The sequence below is a fragment of the Lissotriton vulgaris genome, chromosome 3_1 (genome assembly GCF_964263255.1).
Source record: "Lissotriton vulgaris chromosome 3_1, aLisVul1.2, whole genome shotgun sequence".
Taxonomy (NCBI): domain Eukaryota; kingdom Metazoa; phylum Chordata; class Amphibia; order Caudata; family Salamandridae; genus Lissotriton; species Lissotriton vulgaris.
The window spans coordinates 554,250,246-554,277,952 of NC_141689.1; the positions used below are offsets into that span (position 1 = coordinate 554,250,246).

Genomic DNA, 27,707 nt, shown 5'->3' on the forward strand with positions numbered 1-27,707 from the left:
TGTTAGGTGGATAGAGTTGTTGTACATAAGGTTAGCAGCTGCTTAAGCGATCATGCCACCTATTCCCTTATGGCGGCGGCGGTGCACACTGACCGGGATCCCGAAGGAAGGATCAGGCCCGCCACAACAGTTAGACCTCGGGTCCCACGCGGCACAAATGATCGTGTATTCACTATTCGTGCGTCTGACGCGCCAATGCCGACCCCCACCAGATCAGAGATCGGCCCTGCGCAGACCAACATGCCGCCCAGCCTCAGTTTTAGGGATGAGCTAGGGGTCTCCTCCTTGTCCCATATCACCTCGCCGCACCCAGTTTCCCGCTCTGGAGCTCTTCTTTGGGGGTTTGGGGAGAGGGGCGCAGATGTCGAGTCCAGACCCAGCTCCGTCTGCACCACCATGGTAAATTGACTGTGCAAAACACGGGAATAGGACCCCCTCCAGCCAACACGATCAAAGCCCAGCTTCCCGGGTCCCCCACAGCCCCTTCGTCCAATGCAGCCGTGTTTGCCGCACTTACGATTTCAGGATAGCAACTGCTTGAGCGGCGTTAGATGTGGGCAGCGCCGCAGGCGTCGTTCGGCATCTACTGCAGTTGTCGAGGTCCCAGTGAGGTGGATCGCGCTGGGCCTTCGCAGCCTCGGGCTCAGGTAGCAGCTCGTAGCAGGGCAGGGCACCGCCTCCCTCGGTTCCCAGATCCTGGCTGTCACGATGGAACTTCGGACAAGCGCAGCCAGCAGTGTGAGTTAGTAAAAGTCTTGCGCTTTTGCCAGCAAATGTATCACAGCCTCCGCTTTCGATTTCCAGTGGTTCAGTGACATTTATTTGCGGAAATTGCAGGATTTATACAGGATAAAAGCCTCGGCCGGCGGAGCTCGTTCAAGTGGTGGCCATTTCGCTGCCCGGCTAGCCACGCCCCCCCACCTGTTCCATAACTTTGATCCTCTCACTTTCGATGACTGAAAACGGGACTATGACATAGGGAACCCAGAAAGATACCACTATACTCAGTTGATGCATTGGGCTCTTACTCCTCAAATACGGGAGGCAGCCACCCGGCCTCTCACAAAATATGAGGCCTTCCTCACCAAGACTACTTCTATGAAAGGGGCGATCTCATTTATATATAGCTTCCTGCTCAAAACTGCCCTATCCCCACGCCCACGATATGTCCATGTTTGAAGATTTGATTCACCGTCCTATTTCTGATGAGGAATGGACTCCCCTATGGTCTGATATTGCACGATTCAATCACTACGCAGAGCTCGGGGAAGCACACTTGAAGACTATGATGTACTGGTACCTGCATCCATCAAAGCTTCAGCAGATTTTCCCCACCACCTCTGATGAATGTTGGAGAGGGTGCGGATTACTTGGGGACTTTCAGCACATATGGTGAGATTGCCCGACTATCCGCCCCTTCTGGGAAGAAATTCTGGCACATATAAAAGACATGCTGGGTTATCCCATCCCTACTACCATGGCGGGTTACCTTTTGGGGCTTTGTGACTCTTCCCTAGAACTCCAGACTCGAGCTGATAAAATGATTATGTGGCTTTGCATTGGAGCGGCTAAGATTACTTTGGCAGCCACCTGGAAAAGGAAGGAGGCTTCGGCTATCTCCCTTTGGCACTCTCGCTTATGGAAACTGCTTAGCCTAGAGCGTATGTCTGACATTTTCAGGGATAACTATAAGAACTTTGAATAGTCTCCTTCCTTTCACAAGGCCTCCCATTGGCTGTTTGTCCTTCCACCATAAGAGCCCTTAATCTCTTTCAACTTTGATTGGAGTCCTAGTGTCATATGACTCCCTCACTGTATGAGTGTTGCCGCCACCATGGGTAGAGTGGGGGGTGGGTACTAGGGGGGGTATTTTGCCTTTTATTTACGTTATCTTACGTTTGGGATTAGTTTGTACATGATTTATGTTCATTTCATGTAACACATTCCAATTGGACGACCTAGGGAAGCTACCATCGCAGAAGGAAGATGAACTTTCTGTAGAACTGCTTGCTCGCATCTTGTCCTAGAAAGGACTCACTTCAAGCTCCATTATGTTTAGAAACTGTATCCACCACTCGGGCCACCCAATGATGGAAATAGCTGGATTTATACTGAGCAATGCACCTTTATCAGCTATTATAATTCAGCTGAATCATTCTGCTCCCCTGCGTGGGATGATGTGATGGTACTGTAAGAATGTCCGAGTGGTTGTTACAATGAGTCACTAGTCATGCGGGGTATCAGTTTAGAGCGTCTTTATTGGGAACGTTTGTTCTCTTTTTGGTTAAGGACAACTCTCTTTTCTGATTATATAGTTCAATAAATTATAACTATGTACAAGAACAGGTGATGCGTCAGACGCTTTCCGGGGTGGCTGGTCTGTTCGCGGGATACCGTCTTCCTGGCGTTGGTCTGTTCCCCGTTGGCTCTCCCCGGAAGGAAAAAGAAAAAAAAAGGGTCGGGATTAGTCAAACTGCTTTTTCTCCTGAAATGCTACGTGCTACCATCACCATAGATAGTGGGGATATAAGGGAAGGTAGGGAGTGTGTGGGAAGGAGGCCGGCGTGAATCACCCAGTTATCACCCCCACCACCCCCACTGGAAAGCACCCCTCAGTGGTACTTGCCTTGGGCCACGGGCCGTCCACAGGGCCGTGGCGTCCGGACCCGGGCGTTTTCTCCCTTCCTGGGACCGCCGGGCGTGAGCGCCTTGTACAATCTTGGGGTGTACTCCCACGGGTTCTGGTCCGCACCTCCTCCGGGACTGCTGGGCTCCTCCGGATGCTGCTCCTTGCCGTGACTGCTGGGCTCCTCCAAACGCTGTTTCCTGCCGGGACTGCTGGGCTCCTCCAAACGCTGTTTCCTGCCGGGACTGCTGGGCTCCTCCGATCTCTGCTCCTCTCCTGGTCTGCTGGGCTCTGCGGTCTCTGTTCCTCTCCTGCTCCGCTGGGCTCCTCCGATCTCTGTTCCTCTCCTGCTCCGCTGGGCTCCTCCGATCTCTGTTCCTCTCCTGCTCCGCTGGGCTCCTCCGATCTCTGCTCCTCTCCTACACTGCTGGACTCCTCGTCTTCCTCCGGGCACCATGGCATTGCTTCCTGTGGACGCCGCCGGGACTCTGTGTGTGCCGTTCTTTTATTGTCGGTCCTCGCTTTCCCTGCCTGCCTATTCACACGAACAACTAGACCGGCAGCTACCTCCGGCCGGTCATGGGTGTCTCCGCCCGACAGGCTCCACTTCCGGTCTTCAACCGCGGCGGACTCCTCGACCTCACCACAGGTACTTTCTCAGATTGTAAACTTTACAAAATTTAATAAAAATATCTTTGACAAAAAAAATCAATATGGAGTACTTTAAAGAATCGGTCCCTAGTGGGAGCCCACTGCTCTAGACACGAGAGATTGCTGGCAATTTGTTGGAAACCTTGCCTTGAGTTCCTGGGGGTTTCCTGTCTCAACTTTCGCTGCCGTTCTGACGCTTCGGCGACCCTCCGGCGGTACAAGCCTGCTGTGGAGTTGGAGAGGTGAACCCGGACTGCCATTTTGTGCAGGGTCTGCCGAGACGCGAGTGTAGACCCCTGAGGCCGCTGACCTGTCTGGAGGAGGCACAGGCGACTGGGGGCTCCGGTCTGAGGACCCACCACCAGGGCAGCGTAGCGGACATTGCGGAGTAACCCGGAGCGTGAGGTAGCCTACGGTGCGGAGCAGCCCGGTAATCCTCAGCAGCATTGGTGAGCCTGGCCAGCGGCTGGGGGACTGAGTGCCGGACTGCACGGAAGCCAGGCGGACTGTGGCCCAGCCACGTAGAGGAAGCGGCCCGGGACCCTGGTCTTTGGAGGGGGAGACTGCAACTCGGGCCGTGACTGGGGAGACTGGAGGAGAGCCGGAACGGCTGCAGCGTTATGGCGTCTCCTTGAACCAGAGCATGAACATGTCACCTGAGGGTGAGGCAGTGTAAGGAAGACCAGGCTGGCAGCACGAAAAGAGTGGATTAAAGCAACCGACTGTGGTGGGCAGTAGCAGCTGGGATCGGGACTGGGCCTCACGATCGATCGACCCCAGACGGAGAAAGGTAGGGTGATCCGATTGGCGCTTCCCAGCAGTCGTGTTTGCCCACACACGCAGGAGCCTATTGCCGGAGGGAGGTGTGAGAAAGCCCTACGGCGACAGGAGCTTACCACAGAGCTGGGCCTAGCGTTTGCCGCCCGCGAGGGGACGGACCTAACCGCCGCCATAATTGATGACGGAGTCGGCTCTCTGGCTGACAGGGATTTGAGAGGCCGCCTCGTATCATGCTGTTGCTGTACACCGTACTGTGGTGGCGCACCAGGCGTTTGAGCCTCCATCTTGGCGCACCGTTCCGCAAGAGGTTCGGTGCGATCGTGTAAGGGCCTGCAACGCGGGACTGAGACGACCTGCTGGGGTGGCGGCGAAACCCAGGCCCTGCCACCCGCGGGTCCTTGAGAGAAGAGACAGAGTGGCTAGCCTGGGCGGCACCCAATCTTAGGCCAAACATCGGGCTTCCCCCGAGACGCTGAACCCCAGTGCCAGCACACACCGACGGGTGGGGACCCACCCAGAAATCACGAACCCGCTGATGGTGGCCTCTTGCGGCTCTCCTATACCCCCGAGTGCGAGTTATGTCCTCCTCCAGGGACGCAAGGACAAGACCCTTAAAGACTTGTTTTCGAAGGCGCAAGCGGGACAGGTAGCCTCCAGCATGGCGACAGGCACTGCGGACCCGACATCAGCACGCGAGGAAGGGGCAGAGCCTATCACCAAGGCGTTTCTCGAGTCCATGTTTGTAGCACTACATGAAGACATTCACACACTTAAGCGAGAGTTTACCACGGAGATCAAGGAAGTCCACAGAGATATGGAAGACATTGGGGAGAGGGTCGCGGAATTGAAAGGCAAGAGTGATGGGAGAGACACAGAAATGGCGGCACTCCAGCAGGAGATCCTCAGGATCCATGATCAACAGGTTGACCTCCAAACCCACCTTGAAGACTTGGAGAATCGCTCCCGGCGCCACAACATCTGGATCCGGGGAGGGAAGGTGGGCGAAGATTCGAAGGACCTGTTCGCCTACGCGAGGGAGCTTTTCAACCACATCCTGGGCAGGCCCCTGGAGACTGAACTCAACTTAGGTCGCGCGGATAGAGTGGGACCTCCGCGTGCCTCATCTGCCCCACCGTCGTATATCCTGGTTTGTGTCCAGGACTACCGCACCAAAGAAGCCATCCTCCAAAGAGCGCAGCAGATGCACCCCGTGAAGTTCCGAGACCAGATGCCGGTTCTATTTCAGGACTTATCAGCCCTCACTCTGCAAAAACGTAGACTCTTCAGGCCTGTCACTGTACATCTCCAGCAGCACAACATACCCTACAGCTGGGGCCATCCATTTCGCTTGGTGTTTCGCAAGGACAATAACCTGTACCAATTGCGTTCCCTGGAAGAAGCCTGCAGACTGCTAGGGGTGGATATCCCAAAGGAGGAGAGCGAGGTGGAGATTACTAAGGAAAATACAGCTGACTCCAGACTTCGATGGCGTCTACAGAGCCGTAGACGACGACCTAAGAAACCTCCTGCGGCGGAGATCGCTCAAGGCCAGAAGGCGGATCTGGCAACTCTCACCGGGCTGACAGTGTACACTATTTCTAGCCGGCCCACTGATTTGAAAATGGCCAGGTCGTGGCCGGGAGGAGGGACTGGTTACTGTTGGTAGTCTCACCCCAGTTACGTTCTTATCAGTCGTCGATGGATGATGGACAATGGGGGACAGTTCCCTCTTTTCAACTGCTCTTATTTCTGTTGTTGTTTTTTGGGGGGGGGGATTCGTTGGGGGGATCCAGTGTTCCATGTCCACCTTCCTTCTAGAGCTAGGTCAGTCTCACATATCCACAGGGCCCTCTGCCATCTGGCCACCCTGCATTCCAGTTCTACCATGTGCGGCACAATGTCTGTGCTTTTAGTCCTTTTTGGTGCCCAATATGCCTGCCACCACGCTTAGGATTTAACCCTTAATGAGCGGTGTCTCAATAACCCAGTAAAACGCACAGCAGTCCTGTCCTGCCTAGAGAATACCCAGGCTGATCTCTGCCTCCTGCAAGAAACTCAGCTCTTAGCAAGGGACTGCCATCGCTTACGATCCCCGAAATTTCCCACCCAATTCTTTTCTTCTGCTCCTACCAAAACAGCGGGGGTAGCGATCCTAGTGGCTCAGCGGTTTCGGGGGAGGTTCTACAGAAGGAGGCTGGGATTAAGGGGAAACTCCTGATTTACCGATTTGCGATAGGTGGCCTGACTTTCACCATTGGCGCTATGTATGCCCCTAACGAGGGGCAGGAAAGTTTTTTGCATACGGCCCTCTCGGAAGCCACAGCCACAACAGACCGTCATGTCATCCTGGGGGGGGGGGGGGACCTGAACCTAGTGTTTGATAACAATAAAGATAGATCTTGTCAACGCACTCACCAGACGGGCTCTCTTTCTACTGAGTGGCTTACCCGGATCAAGGACCTGGGGTTATGTGACCTGTGGCGCAGCCTTCACCCCCAGGAGCGGAAATACTCCTACTTCTCCAATGCCCACAAGACTTACACGCGACTAGACCATTTTTTAGTATCCACACCGGTGCGCGCCCTTACGACCGCGGTCGACCTAGGAGTCTCCTCCTTATCGGACCACGCACCGGTCATCACCACTCTCACTCTCCCACCCCTATCACTGCCCTCTAGGGTATGGCGTCTTAGAGATACGCTCCTGCACTGTAAGGACGTAGTTAAACACATACAGCACTCCATTACTGACTACCTCTCACATAATGCCAACTCTGACACAACCCTTGCAACGCACTGGTCACAGTTGAAAGCAGTACTAAGGGGGGAGTTTATTGCTACGTTTACCGCAGATAATGCTGAGCGTAAGCATAAGAGGGAGGACCTTACACAACAAACTAGGGAATTGGAGCGAATACATCAGAGGACGGGAGCCCCTCGAGTATGGAGACAGCTTAAGGCCGCGCGCCATCAGCTAGCAGCGCTTGATCAAGATAGGGGAGAATTTGCAGCGCTACGGTTAAAACACTCTTACTACACTGGGGGAGACAGGTGTGGATGCCTCCTTGCCCATAGACTGTGGGAGGTCTGACAAAAGCAGGGAGTTAGAGAAATCCGCAGAGCGGATGGTATATGTGTATCAGAGGACAAGGCGATCGCCGAAACATTTTGCGACTTTTACGCCACTCTTTACACCGGGACCCCACTTGACAGCATAGATGGGACTGCTTTTTTGGACTCAGTCACCTTGCCTGCTCTAACGCAGGCCCAAGCCGACCACCTCAACAGGAATAGCCAAACCTAGAAGGTCATCGCAGCCATTTCTCGTCTTAAGCCAGCCAAAGCCCCTGGGCCGGATGGCTTCTCGCTATCTTTTTATATGACGTTCTGTGGCCTGCTCGCCCCTCTTCTCACCAAGCTGTTAAATTCTTTCCCTGACCCTGGGGTGATCCCGAGTGACCTTTTGGAAGCCTCCATAGTGGTCATTACCAAGCCCGGGGAGGATAGGTCTAAGTGTGAGGCATATCGCCCAATCTCACTCCTCAATGTAGATCTTAAACTGTATACCGGAATCCTAGCGGGTCGCCTTGCCCCTCATATGCCAGGTCTTAGACCCGGATCAAGCAGGATTAATTCCCGAGCGCCAGACGTCAGACAACACCAAACGGGTGCTCCATCTCATCGAGAAAGCCACGCGTATCCTGGGGGATGCTTGCTATCGACGCTGAGAAGGCGTTTGATCGCATTCACTGGCCCTACCTGGGGCAAGTCTTGGAGAGAGCAGGGATGGGGGAACGGTTTCGCACATACATCCTCAATCGCTATAAGTTCCCTACAGCTGTGGTCCACATGAACGGGCATACATCTTCCCGATTCCCCATTGAGAGGGGCATGAGGCAGGGGTGCCCCTTGTCGCCCCTCCTCTTTGCCCTCTATATGGAGCCTCTGGCTCTGAGACTGGGGCAGAATCCAACAGTTACCGGGATAACATTTTGGGGATATGTCCACACGATCAGTTTACATGCTGACGATGTGCTGATATCACTGGCTACTCCGAGGAGTGCACTGCCGGCATGTCTGGCGGACTTAGTAGACACATTCGCTCGGGCGGCAGGTTTCAAGGTGAATATGGACAAAGTGATGGATTTGGATCTCTCCCTGTCTAGACTCACCCGGGAATACTTGCAGAACCTGCTTCCTATTCAATGGACGACAGACACAATCCCATATCTGGGGATTCAACTAGCCTCCTCTCTCCCTGCAGTGGTGGCCACTAACTATGCACTTCTGAGCAGGAAGATTCGCCGGGAACTCGGCCAATGGAAGCATTACCCTCTCTCATGGCTTGGCAAAATTGCAGCGGTCAAAATGACCATTTTACCCCAGATTCTTTATCTTTTCCGCACGACCGCCCGAAGGCTGGATACGACAGACACAGTCGGATCTTGCACAATTCATCTGGAGCGTCGGAAACCGATAATGAGACGTGCTTATGAGACGTGCTTTAACAACACTTGCCCCTGAGGGAGGAGGACTTGGAGTGCCTGATCTGCGGCTCTACTTCCAAGCGGCTCAACTGCGCCATCTGGTTGAGTGGAGTCGTGGGAGTCAGAGAAGCACTGGCTGTTTCAGGACCAGGCGGTAGTAGCGCGACCTTTACAGGAAATTCCCTTATTACGCAAGCCTCATAGACCCGCTAATTTGTATGCCTCGCACATTACAAGGTTTCCCCTTGAGGTATGGGATGCTACTAATCTCAAACACAAACTCACAACTTTTCCGTCTCCACTTACTCCACTGATGGACAATCCTGACTTCACTCCTTGTATGGACACGACCGCCTTTGCAAGGTGGCAGCCTGCTGGGTCTCGCTTTCTGTATCATATATATGATGCGGAGGGGGTCGTCCCGTTCCCCCAATTTAGGCAGATGTATGGGCTCTCGGAGACAGAGAGGCTTAGATACTTACAGGTTAGACATTGGGCACTCCAACACCAGGTCTGCTTCGAAGCGGATAGGCTCCTTTCCCCTTACGAGAGATGGCTCATTACCCAGACATCAGATAAAAAAACGTATATCTGATCTGTACAAGATGTTACAAGTCAGGTCTACTCATACATACAATCCCAGCAAAGCGCGATGGGAGAAGGAATTGGGAAGGGTGCTCAGCCATAAGGAGTGGGACAAAATATACTATAGGGCCCGGCATTCTGCATACCACATGGGGCTTACCGAGACCCTCACGAAGGTAGTAACCTATTGGTACTACACCCCGGAGCGCTTACATGCAATGGATCATACACAGGAGGCAACATGTTGGCACGACTGTGGACAAGTGGGCACTTTAGTACACCTGTTATGGGAGTGTGTGCATGTTCGGTGCTACTGGAAGCAGGTACTGGACGAGGTGAATAAGCATTTTGAGATTGAGATCCAACGCTTCCCAGCGTATATCCTGTTGGGCCTCCCTAATACCCTGATGTATCGGCTGGGGTCTCGCAGAGGTAGACAGATAACAATTGCACTGGGGTCGGCGACACAAAACATACTCACACATTGGCGCACTCTCAATACCCCAACATTTATAGGCTGGCTTCATCGTCTATGGCATGTACTTGGTATGGAGAAGCTAACACCTTGGCGAGGGAGGGATCCAAATATGACGAACTGTGGCAGCCCTTCCTGTCACTCCTAGCCACGGAATTTAGGGAGGTCACCTGCCCCAAATATCTTAGGCTGCTACGTCTCACCGAATCTTGTAAGAAGGCCTGAGGGAGGGGAGTCACGTATGGACCCAGGAAGCTTAGGTAGTGGACATGGAACACAGGGAGGGGGAGGTGGGAGGGGGTTGGGAGGGGGGCATTCAAGGTTTTTGTCTTTTCTTTTTTGGTTAGCGTTATATTTTGTATGCGACACCAGCTGGTGAGGCACCTACTGTTGAGTTTCCACCTCTGACTTACTTGGTATAACCGTATAGGCCATAGCTCTGGTGGTTGATAGCTATTCATACGTTGCCATATTTGTGTGTTGCAAATTTAAAACAATAAAGAAATTTAAACCATAAAAAGTAAATCGTACTCTAGAAAATTATTTATTGCTGCATATAGGAGCATGTCTTTAAATTCCATCGCTTGAATTTTTCGCTTTACGTGCTCAAATGGTTTTCAGTGCTTCTGAACCTGTCTTGTGTAATCTGGAAATAGCAGGATTTTCTATGACTCATATTTCACCTCTCCCAAATCATGCACTGTCTATTGGACCTATTCCTGATTTCTGTAGTTTAAGAAGCGTGTGAGTAGCAGCCTGGAAGGGACCAAGGGGGTGGTTTTGCAATGAGGGAGGGGTGTGGCTATTCAATCATCAACCATGAAGAGATCGACTCCTCCTGTAAAAGAAAAAAAACGCTTAAGCCAAGTTTCCAGGAAAATCTTGGAATATGGCACTTCCCCTCCTTATGGTAGACCCACAAATCACAGGTTTTTGTCGTGGGATTAACCTTCCACACACTCTGCTTTTAAATTCAGCTCTCCTGTTATCGATTTCAGTTGACAAATTGTGTTTTGGAGTTCTTTAGGCATATCTTCTAGTTCTTCAACTCAGCCTAGTCCCCCTCCCCCGTGGCCCAATCAACTGCATTACGCAGATCCTTTCACATGACTGCACTCTCTGTCCCCATGTGGCTTAATTTTACCTCAAGGGCATCTCTCAAGTCTTGAGTAGCTCAAAAGATTATTTTAGAAGAGGCAGAGGTTTCCTTCTTTAGATCCACTACTCCAGGATGAATCATTGACGTGCCTTCTAGGATTCTGATGCCACTTTGTAATCTGTAGACTTTCTCTTGTTTGGAGATTGTTTTATCTTTAACCATGATTGCTTCCAGTAAGGCCACATGCTTCTTCAACCTGTGATATGAGGAGCACTTGCTTCACTTAGTCTACACACTTAAACGTGCACAGATGCTTGAATGCATTACTTTGGCTGACAGTACTATAGGGAACACCATATTTATAAGCTTTTTACATTATGTTAAATGAAAAAGTTAGGCCTGTTTCTTTGGAAGCTCACAATATTTAGTAATATTCTTTCCAACTTGGTGTTTTTGGTTTTGCTCTCTGGCACAGACGTTGTAACTATAGTACAGTGATGAAAATAAATTACTTTTAAATTAAGATTGTTTTTGTGTCTTTTTAGGATTACCTAGGTGACAAGAAAAAGAAGAGAATTTGTGAAAATGACGAGCCGATTAATAAGCGAGCTAAGTCTGATTCCGATAACGGAGACACAGCAAGTGGCATTGAAATTATAAGTGGCCGAGGTGAGCTGGGAATAACTCTCATGCTGTTTCAGTTGATATTTGTTTTCTTAGGAAATGTTGGTGGTTTTGAAAGCTAATGTAATGTGCTTGTCTTCATTATGTATGGCAAATAAAACGACCAAATACCTACATTCCCTCAAAATCTTTTGCAAACTGATATAGCAACAAAGAACCTTTCGTTACATAGACATCAAAAGTCATTATATTTTAATAAATATTTGGTTTGGAAAGGCAGTGGTGAAACTGGTAAACATTAGCGAGGACACCCACTCTAATATTGTTGTTATGAAGCCATATTTATGGTATCCTCCTTTAGAGACTTGAGTGGTTGGTTTCTTTCCACCTTCTCTTCAATGTCTTATTCTCTTTTCCAAGCTCCCTCTTGGACTTTATCCTTCACAACACCTGCGTGAGAGTTTAGTTTCATTCCTAAACACTCTGGCTTCCCTTACACAGACTCCATTTATCTTTGCCATTATTATCGAGGCTCACCACTTGACTAATGTTCCTCCCAACCAACATAGCTAAATTACATCTCCCCTCCACCCAAGGCACAACCTTTGTGACTTAATCCACCTACTGCTCTAGTTGATTTGTAGTTGACTCTTATGAACAGGCTCATGCTGTCCTGGGTGCACTCTTCCCCTAACCTCTGTTGCTGTAGGAGTTTGGCCATGTCCAGGCTTGGAACTCCATAGTTAAAATAGGAAACCGTATAGGTTGGTGTTGCAACCTGTCAAGTCTGGATATGCCTAGTGGTTCTTGGCTGTCAGAAGTAAGGATTATTGCTTTGTGAAGCCCTCTGCCTTTCTATTGTTGTCAAACATACGAAAGACTCTTGTCAGCAGGTAGGGTCGCAGTTTACTAAGTAAAAACCAGTGCCACGAAAACATCCAGTAGATTGAATGAAGGGGACTCTCCTTGATGAATGCTGCTGTGTGGGGATTCGTTGCCCCTGCCTGATCGCACCTAGTAGGAGGGGCCGCTGACTCTACTCCGTGCTCTTAAAAAGCGCCTCCACTGTTCGCTGTGCAGGGTAGCAGGGAGGTGGGAGTTACAGAGTTGGGGGTTACAAAAATGTTTGTTGTTTGTTTTCAGTATTCAATGCATAGACACTATAAATTACGGTAGGGTAAGAATGGGTAGGGTGGACAAAATACAGATCCCCGGGGTGAAGGCAAATACATGTACGTAAGCTGCACATATCTACACCTAGGAGGGCCAATGGCAGAGAAGAACACTGAGAAACTGAGCCCAATACAGCCCAAGGGGCACACCCCCACCGGACGTAAACAGACGCTCATAACCTGGAATGCTAACGGACCGGGTAATACAATTAAGCGGATGATGGTAATGTAATACATTCGCAGACATACTCCTGATGTTGAGCTATTACAAGAAACACATCTAATGGGTAACTCTTGCAAGGCCCTAGATAGACTCGGGTACAAACTGTTGGCACATTTGGGATTCACCTCCGGGTCCAGAGGGGTAGGTATACTAATAAAATCAGCGTTGCCATTACTCACCCAAAAGGTTTGGCAGGATCAACTAGGCAGATATGTAGCCCTAACTGGGAAGTGGGAGGGCAAGACTGTTAACATATACTCGGTATAATTACTGCAATTTCAATTGTTTGGGGGCTACTCAGGTTACCGAATACACTGGAACAAATTATTAATATTTGTATTGGCAGGAGGGATATCAGTCTTGTCAGCCATGAGCAGTGCACTTCCAATGAAGACCTAGTTTAAATATTTCGGAATAATGGTTACAAAGACAGAAGATGAGTTTAGAGAGGACAACCTGATTCCCCAATTTCAAAAGCTAAAAGGGATGTGGCACATTGGAGGAAACAACCGCTGTTACTGATGGGCTGAGGTGCAAGCTTTAAGATGATGGTCTTGCCACACCTGTTATATATCTTATCAAATACTCCGTACCAGCGAAATACTTCCAGACTATGGATGCGGAACTGCAGCAGCTCCTATGGGATGGGGGGCACCCCAGGATATAGTTAGGCTAACCACAGAGAGGCCGCTTTGATGGGGGAGGGGGGGATAGCAGTCCCAGATATACACAAATATTATTGGGCGGCACAATTAGCCACGATTTATTATCTATGCAGGCAGGGAGGAGCCGGCTTACCGAGTAGACCATTGGGCAATGGCACCGAAGGTCTACCCGGATGCTATATATAGCAAGAGGCCTATTGGAGGGGTGCCAACTCACACACTACAGTCAGGATATGGAAAGAGTTGACAACATTTCGAGGGTGGGAGGACAGATTGAAAGAGCGAAGACGCCTTGTGGGCACGGGATCTCCTGAGGGAAGTGCGAAAGTTTTAAGGTTTCCGGGCTTGACAACTCCTGGGTATAGAATCATTGGGAGATGTGTGGAAAGGCCAGGAAGTGGTGAGCTTCCAGAATCTGCAGAAAGAATACCAACTGCCGGACACAGAAAGATTTAAATATGTGCAGTTGAGGCATGCCCTAACAGTACACATAAAAAAAGGGAGAAAGTATACCTGAACACTCCCCGATGGAGGATAGACTCATAGCAGATCCAAACCGGAAAAAGCAACCTCCCTAATATACAAGAAAATTATTACTAACACTCCGGATCTGTTGGTAAACCTTAGGGAGCAATGGGAGAGGTATGTGGGACCCCTGGAAAAAGGAAGACTGGATGAGAGGTTGTAATGGAGAAGGCACCTTTCTTCATATGTTGTGGAGCTGCCCCGCTTTGCAGAGATTTAGGAAGAGGACAATAAAAGAGATGTCCAAAGTGTTAGACCAGGGAGTACCAATAGAGGCCAAGTGACGATTGTTACCAGTAGCAACAGGAGTGGAGTGATCATGATAAACAAAAATATGGCTGATGTTAACCGACATGGTGGCAAAAAGGAACATAGCTCGACTATGGGGGACAACTCGAGTTCCAACAGTGAAAGAATGGAAGCGGGATATGGTTACGATGTGAAGGCCTGAATACGCTATTGTGTCGAAGAATCTGCCCAAAGAATAGCAAAATTCCTTGACATTTTTTCGGAGGGAGAACAATTGGCAAAAGAGGGGGTAACAAATTGGAACCCTGACGATACCAAAGTAAATATGCTTCTTGCATGATTATAGGAAATAGAAAATACAGTAGCATTTCCAGGTTGGGCATTTGCTGTCTGAACTACCAGTTATTGAATCTGACAGCTGAATAGTAAGACGTATGTTCAGAGCCCCCACCAGCCCCCGCAGGTCAACATTCTGGTTGCTAGCACTCTTGGAATGCAGAAAATCACTGTTCTGACCCAATTCTGCCACTAATCACCGCACATTGAAATGCCAGAACATCTTTTTCAAACACCCTGATAATGAAGTAGAACCTGGCTGCTTTACTAGTTTGTATATTTCTCCTGCAAAAGCCTTGAAGTAACCTATTTAAATTGTACTTATTTTCTGCTGCTCTGTTACAGGTGTAAAGGATTTTGAGACAAACAAAATGTCGCCGAAAACATTGAGCAAACTGAGGGCGTTCTGCAGTGCACCGGAGCACTCATTTGGAGTGGAGGAAGCCCTTTTTAAAGGTGCAAAAGTAGATTCTTTGGATCAACACAAAGATGGCGGAGGCATTCTATGCAAGAAGAAGTCTGATTATTCCGAGTCAATACATGACCATATAACACAAAGGGTATGTTAAACTTAAACTTAATTAGCAGACTCTATTAGGTTATTTTGGTTTGAATATCTGGTGTGTTGACCATCCTTTAAAATAAACAAGTCAATAATTGCTGCTGATTTATACCTTGTTCATGGCAGATAAGTTGATTTTGGAACTTGGTTTAATTTTGACTGTACTGTAGCTATACAGATAAAAGTACAGTGTGAAGTAATTCAGTGTATAGGTTTCGCATCGATGATCACTTCCACACTAATCATAATTTTAGCATGTCCAGGGCACCCACTGCAGCACACTGTCCAAACGGCTCTTTAATCATACTGTGTGGGAGCCATATGAGGATTCTTTACTGATGGCTTCAACATAACAGTAGAAGTCTGTAACAGATCGTGCTTAACTCGCTGCTTAAAATGGACCAAACAAAGTGTGTGCCATTTTTACTTCTTGCATGACTAGGAATGAAGAATACAACCCATACTGAAGGCGTAGTGGGTGGTGTATAGAGGGAGAGACTGCCCTAGGAAGTTTGAGAAGGTCTTGGCAAATCGAGGTCATTGTATGGGATGGCAGAAGATCCTCTAACCTCAGACACAGAATCCTTAGCATCGGAATATATTTTGGCCATATACAAGACTGAATATTTACCTCATAAAGTGCAGTTGACCACAAGGGTTGGTAGGCATGATATTGGTCTCTAAGAGGGGCAGTGGCTGGGACAGGGTACATATGGGGCATCATTCTGCCCTCTTCTTTTAAAGATGTGGAATTTTATGTATGGTGTGATGCATGTTGATATTTCGTTTAAAACAAATAAAAACTTAAACTCCCTTAGTACAACAACTTTTGCCCTATAGCAAAACATTGAGCACATTTTATTGGCATCTTGTTGATCTTTTAAGCTGTAAGGAGAAGAGCAAATAAAGTTTCCCGACTTTTTAGATATGCAAGAGAGAAGTACATGATGTGAGCCCACAGCCCCACTTTTGTTATTTCCACATGTCCAGTGTCACAGTACATATTTTCTGATAATAATACACAGAAGCTCACTCATTCACAATCAGAAGTTTTATCCATTCTAGATGATATTTTCAGTTGTTGTAGTGGTAACCATTGCATCACAGTAGTAGACCACAAATGTACATGTTTTCTATTCAGACACACAGTTTGTGTTTCATTCTCCTTACCTATATGGACCATCCAAAGTACTTGCTCACTCTTTAGTTGTGAACGAATGGGAAGAAAGGGGATGTAGGTGGGCCGAGGGACAAACCCAAGTCGCTAATTGTGATGGTCACTAATGCATGTTTGTCTTCAGATATGGGGGTAGTAAATATCCCATATGTCTGCAGGAAGGCAGGTTATGAGCTAGTGGCCCGATTCACCACAGTACTGGCAGAAAAGTAATGTATTTGCACTTGTTGGTTTATGCGAGCATTTTGCATTAATATCTGACTTTTAAGATATTCATTAGGAGTTCCAGGAGTGCTCCTCAGAAACTGTGAATGTCGCAGTTTCCTATTATTACTTATTTATATATTCAGTAATTACCAGTTCCATATTACTGTATATGTAAATATAACACACGATTAACTGTTAAACTTTTTTATTCATACACGTAGAAAATATTGATCCCTTTGAGAAACTGATTCCCCCATACCCCAACAGATTTAGCAGATGGTTCCTCCCCTTTCCCACCTTTAAAATTATTTAGTGCTCCCGGTTAAGTAGTATATCTCGGACTTTTTCCAGGAATGAGGACAACCAGGGAAAGATCTGTGAACACTCACCGTCCTTTCTCATGCTAACTGTTGTGTTGTGTAAAGAGATACCCTGCAGCGTGGAATCCATCCAGGTCCACAACTGGGGCACTGAACACCAGGGTCGGATTGGGATCACAATTTAGCCCGGGCACTGACGAAAAAAGTGGCCCACATTCACGGGGCCTGGCCCACATTCGCGGGGCCTGGCCCACATCCGCTGGGCCTGGCCCACATTCGCTGGGCCTGGCCCACATTCGCTGGGCCTGGCCCACATTCGCTGGGCCTGGCCCACATGCACAGGCGTGCCCATTCATGAAACAACAGCAATGTAAGTGGAAGGATATTTTTCTTGGGAAGGATACCAGGCCAAGGTGACAATGTCCTACAAGCTGACCAACTGAAAAACAGCAAGGCCACTTTCTACTACAAAATTATTCCCCAGCCCTCCAGCGCAGGAGCACCTGAAAAACAGCGAGGCCCCAGCTATTTGTAAATTACTCAGCCCTCTCTAGCCGTTCACTGCCTCCGGGCAATGGCCTGGCAGAAGAGGGGATAAAGCAAAAAACACAGCTGCTGGGCTATCCATAGAGGTGAGGGGAGGCAAGGTGAAGATGGTGCCAGTTCCCAACATTACCTGGCCCCCACAGAGAGACCCATTCTTTCTTGCCCACTATGCACTGAATGAGAAGGGCTGTAGGCGATGTGTGAATGCAAACACAGTTTCAGGGCTGCGTGGGCCCCAAGGGGGCAGAGGAGAAAATGGCTCAATGGCCTGAGCAACACCTGGACCTTGGTAGGCCGATTCTGGCACAGAATCACCCCTCCCCAGCCCACCCATCAGCGTGAGTGCTTGGCAGGGCAGGGGGTCAAGGAGAGGCCACAGCTGATCATTACTGAACGGCTGCACAACAAGGCTGCTTTCCTCTCCCTGTCCAGTGCTCTCTGTGGACTGGGAAAGGGGGAAAATAGGCCCACAGAGGGAACTGAGACAACGGCTCTCCGACCAATGCCCGAGTGCCCGCATTACCAATCCGTCCCTGCTGGACACCACTTTCATTATGAGGAAGTAAAGGGAGGAGCTCAGGCAAGATGGGAGGCGCAGAGACGTTCTAGAATCGAGCAATACAGAAACTCCATGGTGAAAGACAAGTTCCCTAGAAGTGCAAGACAAGCTCACCCAGAAGTACAAGAGCATATGTAGGCGTGGGAGGGGGGCTAGGGACAGTCTCTAGGTTAGGAACCGGTGCCCCAGCAGTAATAGGCTGACTAATATGCTTTTTTAAACTGGGCTTTATTTTTATAGTTTGTCGTGTTCTATATGTTAGTCTCTCCCTGGCAAAGTCTAAGTTGTCCGTGGTGGTGGTCTTCTCTGCCTGGTTGTCCCTGGGCGCTGGACTTCCTCCAGGTCGTCTCTCCCTGGCGCAACGTCTCAGGAACCCAAGGGGGAAAGAAGGACAGAGGGAGGCCGTTTGCCGCTTATCTCTTATCGGTCTATACCCAATGGGGACCCGGTGTTTGTAAAGGAGCACCAGTGTTACTTCAGCCACTCTTGTGTATTGATTCAGAAAAGGGGGTGGTGATGAACAGAGTGTCTGAATTAAGCAGACTACTCTTACCCAGTCCAAAGATCAAGGCTTGATCCATCACCGTTTTTTAGCTCACTGCACCATCCCAGCTCAGAACTTGGCCATATGCAAATTAGTCTGACCCTGGCCCAGTGCATCATGGGAACAGGGCAGACCAAACTACCAAGCCAATTCTTATACTGGGAAGGAAACAAGCTACCGGGGACCGGTTTCTGGCATTTCAGCCGTCTTCGGCCCGGCTTGCTTGAATCCTGATGGTGCAATGCGCTAGGGACTCACATCTGAGTGTACCCTTCCACGCTTATGGTGGACAAAAATGATTCAGAAAAGGGGGTGGTGATGAACAGAGTGTCTGAATTAAGCAGACCACTCTTCCCCAGTCCAAAGATCAAGGCTTGATCCATCACCGTTTGTCTCCTTTCTGGTGAAGAATTGGCTTGGTAGTTTAGTCTGCCCTGTTCCCATGATGCACTGGGCCAGGGACAGACTGATTTGCATATAGCCAGGTTCTGAGCTGGGATGATGCAGTGAGATAAATAACGGTGATGGATCAAGCCCTGATCTTTGGACTGGGTAAGAGTGGTCTGCTTAATTCAGACACTCTGTTCATCACCACCCCCTTTTCTGAATCGTTTTTGGCCACTATAGGTGTGGCAGGGTATACTCAGACATGAGTCCCTTTCTCACTGCATCATCAGGATTCAAGCAAGCCGGGCCGAAGACGGCTGAAATGCCAGAAACCGGTCCCCGGTAGCTTGTCTCCTTTCTGGTGAAGAATTGGCTTGGTAGTTTAGTCTGCCCTGTTCCCATGATGCACTGGGCCAGGGACAGACTGATTTGCATATAGCCAGGTTCTGAGCTGGGATGATGCAGTGAGATAAATAACGGTGATGGATCAAGCCCTGATCTTTGGACTGGGTAAGAGTGGTCTGCTTAATTCAGACACTCTGTTCATCACCACCCCCTTTTCCGAATCACTCTTGTGTATTGTGCTCAGGGGAGGGAGGAGAGATGTGCGGAATACGGGTAGGGAAAAGGCATGGGAAAACGGGAAACGGGAAGAGGGGGTCGGGTAATACGGAGGACAGACACACACGGGGTTATCTATACACTATCTACAGGGGCACTCTTTCTCCCCAGCCAGCCCGCCAAACGCCGCCGTACCTGACTAAGCCATACTCCTCCCTCGGGAGTATGGCACGGCGGAACGCAGGGTCGTTGGCCTCCTGGCTTTCCTCCACACTCTGGTCTTTTGCTTCCTCCGTCTTCGTCTCGCCTCTCCGTCCTGCTCTCCTCGCGTTCTCCGGTCCTCGCTCCTCTGGTGTCGTCACACGCCGTGTAGAGGACTTCCCTCATATTCAACCATCCAGGAGTGTACACGTCATCAGGAGGCGGGACCTCCTCTCCGTCGCCACACGCCCACTTAAAGGAACCTGTGGACGCTTCTTCGCTCGTGTCCTGCTGAAGCTCCCAATCATCCCTCGCTGTTCCAGTCTGCAGGGTAGAAGGGGAAGTATAATCAGGGGTCCACCAGTCCTCCTGGCCTCCCTTCCCGACCCCGTTACAGCATAGTAAGAGAGTGCTCTGATAATAAAGAATAGTTCAGTAACATATCTGTCTCAGTGGCATATATTAATGGGAACTAAAGGTGCAGCATCTAGCAACGAAGGTGTGATCCAAACCAATTGACTCCATTTTGTCTGAGACACTTTGGTTGTAGCAGGCACTATAATACATATATAGTCATTTAATATTTATTTTTCAAACAGGACATGCTAGAATTGGTGCAGCTCATAAGCATTAACATGCTGGTAACTTAATATCTTTATGTATTGACTGTTATAAGAGCATGTTATTTATGGTGTTTTTATAGCACTCAAGGTAGATTACCTATATATTAGACTTTCCTGTTTTCAGTTTCTATTTTTGGTCAAATCTGTTGGAGTTTTTTCAGTGTTATCAAGTAATTTCAGTACCTTAAAAAACAGTGGTTACACATTTTTGTGCCATTAAAAACCACAGAAACCGTGTTTTTCCAGTGTTTATGGAAGTTTTTGCTTGCTTGCTTTCTGCACTGATAGCGCACGGTATATAGACCGTGTATATGAGGTCCAAATACATTTTCACAAATCAAACTTATCGTGGTACACCATACAATACTTTTTCAGTGAGTCTTTGATAATGCACTTTCTCTCTTTCCTTCCCATGTAAACTTTCATCTGTGAAAAGGCCCTCTCAACATAACCTGTACACAATTTGCTAACTCTGGCCTCAGACATAGCTTTCCATGCCAATACTGGTGCATCTGAAGATTGTGAATCTCTGTGACAGGTTCTGCAACATATTCTTTGAACTGGGCGTATATGCCCTCAGAGTTAGTGAAGCGGTCAGAAATTAGACAACACTTATGAAACTCCGGAGAAAACTTCCCTTTAAGGAAGGGATCTAAAACTTTTGCAGAGTACCACAGCGAGGCTTCATTAACTTTAAATGATATGGTTGGTTAAGGGCTATTTCTCATACACTTTAAAATAAAAGTTGCTCCTCAACATTTCTTTCCTTACCAAGTGCCAAGCACTCTAACATGGAGCATGTTGCAGTGCCAAAGTCACTAAAGGTGTCGCCCAGCCTACTCTTAAGGAGATGTTTCACATCTACACCAATTCTGCTGAACACCTGGTAGACAAGGGTGTTTTCAGACTCTAGTTTTTTTATTATGTCCACTGCAGCAGTCATGCTTTCATGTAAAAATCTTAGAATGCCGTAGAGTGTACTTTTTTTCAAATCACAATCAATATGTGATGAAAGATCCGCACATTTCTTGCCTTTAGCATCATCACTCAGCAAAAGTTCTGTAAACGGTTGCCACATTGATAAAATAGCATTCAGGGCCTCTAGGACCGAGAACTCCCAGCTAAATTACACAGGTGGGATGACTCTTTCTTTGATGCCACACAAAGCACAACATGAGAAATATGTGTGATTTAATTTCCGCGCATTACAAAATAGTGCACCAGAATGGACCACAAAGTCAATAGCATTCTTCTTTAACTTTGAAGATTGTAAAGATCTTTTCAGCAAACCATCTAACAAGTGGCAGGGATCTCTTACAGGGAAGCACTTCAGCTTAGGTATCGATTTTGACAGGTCATCACACAACTTTTTCTTACACGTAGCTCAATCACTGCAAATACAAACAATATCACTCCAATCATTGTTGAACTTGGTAAGAACTTTTTGCAGCAGCATTTCAAGTGACCCTGTGTTCCATGTTTTACAAAAGTCTGTCATGTTTTCACCAGTATCGCAGATGCTTTTTGACTGCACACTTTTCACATATACCTGTCACTATACCTTGCATTGAATGTTTAAAGCATGGGGTGTTTGGCTATTCACCTACTATCAATACTGACTCACTAGAAAAGGAGGTTGATGTATCAAGGGTTTTTACCCATTCTCTATGGTTAAATGTGATACATATTGGTAAATATTCTTATGAAACCTACATTTTTCCGATCAGTGAAAGACTCAAAAATAGCCAACAAATCAAATATGACTTCGATATTTCCTGATAATATCAGTTTATAAAAAAAATAAATAACACCTAAAACATGCTTCTAACCCCTGTATCTTTAGACCAAAGACCACAAAACTGAAAAAATGAAGGAGAAACAATATTTTAGTGACATCCCTAAAACAACGAAACTCAAGCAGGATAATGTTACCCCAGGCTTTCTTACTGCTACTTTTTATTTTTTATAAACATTTATTACGATCTTCACAGGGGACACAGCTGTTTGCTTACTACCCTGGGGCCGGCAGCACATTATTAAACAATTCGATCAAATTGAACACAGCTTTTACACCGACATCCCGGGATACCGGCAGCGAGTTAGAAGTTATAGCATATGCTCTAGCCGATATTTTAACTTTGCAAAGTCTGAAGGCTTACATTCAGATATTATAAGGTCCACTTTAAAAAACAATTATGCCCCCCCAACTCACCCCGCCATGTCATCAAAATTATGAACCCGGCACATATCTGCACCTAATGATCTAGAGATTACTTTCTCACAGTCACCCACATCTCGCCACAAGGGGCTATATCTCTATGGCATCCAGAGATCAACACCCGATCCACAGTAACCTTACCGGGTGTATTCAATTTACCATATATCATTTGACTGGAGGGTTTTAAGAGGTACGATCAGCCCGGAGGTCAGAACGCCCCTGTTCCAACCAAGTTACGAATGGTGCCCATATATCCAAGGGTCTAGAACTGCTAGGCAGCAAATCCCAATAGGTCGATAATTGATCTTTACAGTATGCTACCGTGTTTATCCATTCCGCAATTGTAGGTGGATGCGATTTTTTTCCAATGCATTGCCACCTGACGTTTAGCGAGCAGGAGTAGCATGGATTTCAGTTTACGGGGACCCTAAGGAACTTCCAGTACAAAGCCCAGCAATGCTGCAAGGGGCGTGATCTGCAGTGTGACGTTGACAATGTTACCTGTATGTCAAAATACATCCGACCAAAATCGCGCTATTGGGCTACAGTGGCTACAGTGCCATTCTCAATGGATAAACGTTGCGTCAACATCTTGCATCTGGTTGTAACCCCATCCGGTGCAACTGTATTGGTGTACGGTAAACTCTATGCAAATAATTAAAATGTATAAGTCTTAACTATAAGTCGTAACCTATAGTTCGGCAAAAGATGTTCTAGTTGAGAATAGCAGAACTGACACTGTTTGTCTGTAATGGTAATATCCGCTTCCCTCTCCCATTCTGCTTTTGATATAGTTAAGATAATAGGGGATGACTCTTGCGTTACGCTATAAATTCTCATTATCAACGTCTGAGGGGATTGATTGGCTAGTATATTTTCTAGGGCTGGTAATGGAGTCGTAGATTTAGGAAATTCAACATACCTCGCCCTACATGCCGCCCTGAGTTGATAATATAGTAACATATCAGAGGCAGAGGGTGGATCAGGCTCACACATCTTTTGGAGAGTTAAAAGTACATCCTCTGGGTACAAATCCCGCCTCACCATTAATCCACGACGTCTTGCACGCTCGGCAATGGCCTTGTCCGTTAGTGGGCCAATCAGCGGATTGCCTTCCAATTGCATAAATGGAGCATATAGTTCTTTATGCCCTACCCTCTTCGCTATGTTCCTCCATGCCCATCTCATTGTTTCCACAGAGTTTATGTCTGAGTGAGATCGCTTATATGGATGATATACTGCTGTATTTAGAGGGGTGGGCGTGGCCATATCTAGCTCAATCGTTACATGAGGCTGGTATGGAGTAGGATGTTGCCAGAAATGTAAATACTGTGCCTGGGCACTATAGGCATAGAGCTCAAAGTTGGGGGCTTCCAGACCCCCCTGGGAGAACGGGAGAGTTAAGAGCTTCCAAGACACTTGAGGTTGTTTACCCACCCATACCAGGTCAAGGTTCCCTGTGCGTAGCCGTTTAAAGAAGTGAGTGTTCAATGGCATAGGTATGTTTACAAACAGATATACCAACCTAGGAAGTATAACCATTTTTGTAATAGCAATTCGCCCAGTTAAGGAAAGCGGTAAGCGCATCCATCTCTGTATCTTATTTTCCATCCAATCTATCACCTTTCCGTAGTTGGCTAGCCATAATTCCTGTAGAGATCTTATCCATATACTAAAATGTCTCTTTTTGCCTGTCGCCCACTGGATGGGGAACTCAGTGGTGTTGCATTGAATGGTATAATCCGTGAGTGGGAGCATCACAGATTTTCGCCCAATTGATCTGTATCCCTGTCAATCCCCCCATAACTAATCAGTTCTCTCATGACTACATCAAAATTATCTTTGGGATTTACTAAATAAATAGTCATATCGTCCGCATGCATAGAAATTAGTAACCCTCTACAAGTGAAACTAATGATCCGGTGCTCGTGATGTTGTCGAAGCCTCGCTGCCAATGGCTCAGTGGTGATCGCAAAAAGTAGGGGCGATAAAGGGCAACCCTGTCTCTTACCTCTAGTTATGGCGAACTGTTCTGTTATCTGTCCATTCACCTTCACTCTCGCCTTTGGGTTAGTACATATTATTTGGATTTGTTTAATGAAGACAGGACTAAATCCCATCCTAGTCTGTAGGGCAAATAGGAATTTCCATTCCAAAGAGTCGAACGCTTTAGTAGCGTCCAACAATGCCGCCTGAACATGTGGTGCTAAGTAGTGCAGTATTCCAAAAATCACTCTCAAATTATGTGATGTCGATCTACCAGGTATAAACCTGGATTGGTCTGGGAGGGCTATTTGTGGAAGCATTGGTTGCAATCTGTTAGCCAGGGGTTTAACATAAATTTTGGCATCTAGATTAATCAATGATAATGGCCTATAGGAATCTGGTTTTGTAGGATCCTTATCTGGTTTCAGTAAGGTTATTATAGTGGCTTCTCTTAAGGTGTGGGGGGGGGGGAGTATTCCTGTTTACATTGCTACCAGATAAACCTACAGAAGCCTAGGTGCCACTATATCTTTATATTCCTTATAGAAGGCAGCGGTGAATCCGTCAGCCCCCTGGGATTTATCCGCTGGCATACCAGAAATTACCTGCCTCACATCCTCCACCGTAATAGGTAATTCCATATATGCACCATTATTGAACCACGCCAGTGCAATGGTATCCAGATACTCAGCGATGTCCTAGTTGGACGGGTCAGTGCGAGTGTACAATGCCTGGTAAAATTGGGCCATAGTATGGAGAATGTCCTGTGGAGTTCTGACTAACCCCCCCCCCCCCCCCCTCCTCCCCCCCAGTCTCTATGTGCAGTTCTGTAATGTTCTCAGAACCTCTTGGGGCACAGAGTAGGTTAGCCAACGTTTTCCCAGCTCTGTCCCCCTCACCATACAGCGTGTTTATACAGATACGCTGTTTCCCTCTCTGCTTCCTCTTGGAATTCAGTTAATTTGCCCTTATATGCGCCGTAGTAGCATTAGATGGGCATACCCGGTTGTGTCTCTCCGAGTTCTGGATGTCTCGCTCCAGGTTCTGTAACGTGCTACGTATGCCCTCAGCACCCCTGACTTTATCGCCATGCAGTGTCCTCTGGCGACCACCTTGAAGGCCTCCCACAAAGTCCCAGGCAATTCCACCATTCCCTTATTTATCTTAAAATATTTAACTAGTTTCTCCCTGAGTTCTTCCCGAAAAACCTGATCCCGTAATGCAGTAGATGGGAATCTCCAACTGAATGGTTGTATGTACTGCGGTGGCATCTGCAACTTTAACTGAGTGGGTGCATGATTAGAGAGTGTGCGTGGATGATGTGTGGCTTCCGTAACCCAAGTGTGTAGATCCCTAGACACCAGTCAGTTATCTATTCGGTACCAAGCATTACGAAGTTGTGTCACACATGTGCCCTCTCTTGCCTCTGGGTGCAGAGAATGCCACGTATCCACCAATTGTAAGCCTTCTACAATATCCAACAACATAGCTGCTGCTTTAGGATGATGCTCACAAGACAACCCCTGTCTATCTGCTGTGAGTGACATCACAACATTGAAATCGCCCCCACATTAAAACCGCTACCTTCCCCCATGACAGTAGTCCTTGCCAGACATGCTGAAAAAATGATGGGCAATCTGTATTAGGGCCGTAGGTGTTTACTTTAACAACTGGAGTGTTACAAAGCGTCTCCTGTAGCAGTATATATCTGCCGTCATTGTCAATTAGGGAGTGGTGTGTCTACCAGTGTAGTCCTCTGCGTATTAAGATTGCTACCCCCCTTGAATAATTAGAAGTTAATAATTAGTGGAGAAGTGTGGCTCACCGGTTAGAGGAGGCAGACCCAGCAGCAGAGGTCGGCCCGGGACCAGGGTTCAATTCCCGACGCGGCAGGGTTTGGAGCCCAAATGTCCACGGACCTGATAATTCTCGCTTCGGTGCCTACTTGAATCAGGGGTTCATGCTCTGCAATTCTGGGCAATAGCTTGCTCAATCTCCACTACGGCCCCCGCGGCGGGATGCCTGGCTTTCACCTTGGGGGTGCCCAGCTGGGCTATCCCACAGGGAAAAACCAGGACGGGTTCCCAAAGCAAGCGCCGAGATACCCTTTGTGGTGATACGTACGCTATATAAGAAACTACATTACATTTTAGAATAGTTTGCTTCCACCACCTCCCCATCTGTTGTGTCTGAGTGTGTTTGTGTTTGCAGACAGTAAATGAGTCTCTTGCAGGAGGCATATATCCACTTTATGCCTAATCAAATATGAATGGATTAGTCTGGCCTTCCTTCTGTCATATAAGCCTCTAACATTCCATGATAGACATGTGATGGTTGTCATGATCACCGCAGAGGTAAATTATATTTATGACCTTTTAGGCCGTCTCTCGTGTCCATGGTAAGTGTTCCGTGCATAGTATCAGCAACGTGCAATGCAGTTAAGTCTACCTCTCCTATCTAGCAACAGACATGGACTGATGTAATCCTGCTATGAATCACAATTCAGTTCCTACACACCAACCCCCCAAACAGGTTGTGAATAACCCTCCCTCTCCCCCATGAACCAATAACCTTCAGTCCATAGTGTTGAACAAAAGGGAATCATCCCATAGGGTAGCATGAGGTCGCTGGCAAACCACCCCCAGTCTTTTGGTAGGGTGGCCGAGACTGCTCCACGTGACCCCAGTTCAGGACGACAGACAAATATACTACCCAATAACAGCCCGTCAATGCTGTGCAAACAGTCAACTCTAAGAAAAACAAGCGCTTTCACCCCGCTTTCCACAGATCGACCATGGCAACGGAGATAGCGCTGATCACAGAATCGGACCCCCATAGAGAGCAGAACTCTGTACCATTGATAAGGTAGTCTTTCGTTATATTTGGCCAAAGTAGGGAGCCTAAGGGACAGCGGATTCATATACCGTCCCATTAGGTAATTCCCGAGAAGCCCAACTGTGAATCCCTTTCCATCAGCAATCCCCAGCGACATAATCTGTAAGAAGTTGGGAGATCGGGATATCCGCACATTGCTATTGTGGCCTAATCACTGATACATCTAAGGGCCTACAGTATAACCACTTTAACTTTGGTCACTGATGTAAAGTGGGACTACAAAAGTTGTACATATTCAGAACAGAATATACTACTAGCAGCAGCATTCTTAATGAGGCGATAATTGAAGCCCATGCTCCAATCAGGATACGGAAATTGATCATTACAAGTGACCCTCCATATTATCCTAGGGGCGATTATATACACCCCCTGACCTTGGCAGATAAATCACGTCTTGATAACGGTGGTCATAATAAGGAGACATC

At 47.8% G+C, this 27,707-nt stretch overlaps 1 protein-coding gene across 1 annotated transcript in view; it reads left to right on the forward strand.

Moving 5' to 3' along the window:
• The window catches only part of MSH3 (mutS homolog 3), a 2,089,876-nt gene that overhangs the window by 91,511 nt on the left and 1,970,658 nt on the right, over positions 1 to 27,707 (forward strand). The window contains exons 2-3 of the mRNA XM_086960834.1: positions 11,248 to 11,371; positions 14,842 to 15,056. Of these exons, the coding sequence (XP_086816960.1) occupies positions 11,248 to 11,371; positions 14,842 to 15,056 (339 nt within the window). The remainder of the gene's footprint in view (positions 1 to 11,247; positions 11,372 to 14,841; positions 15,057 to 27,707) is intronic.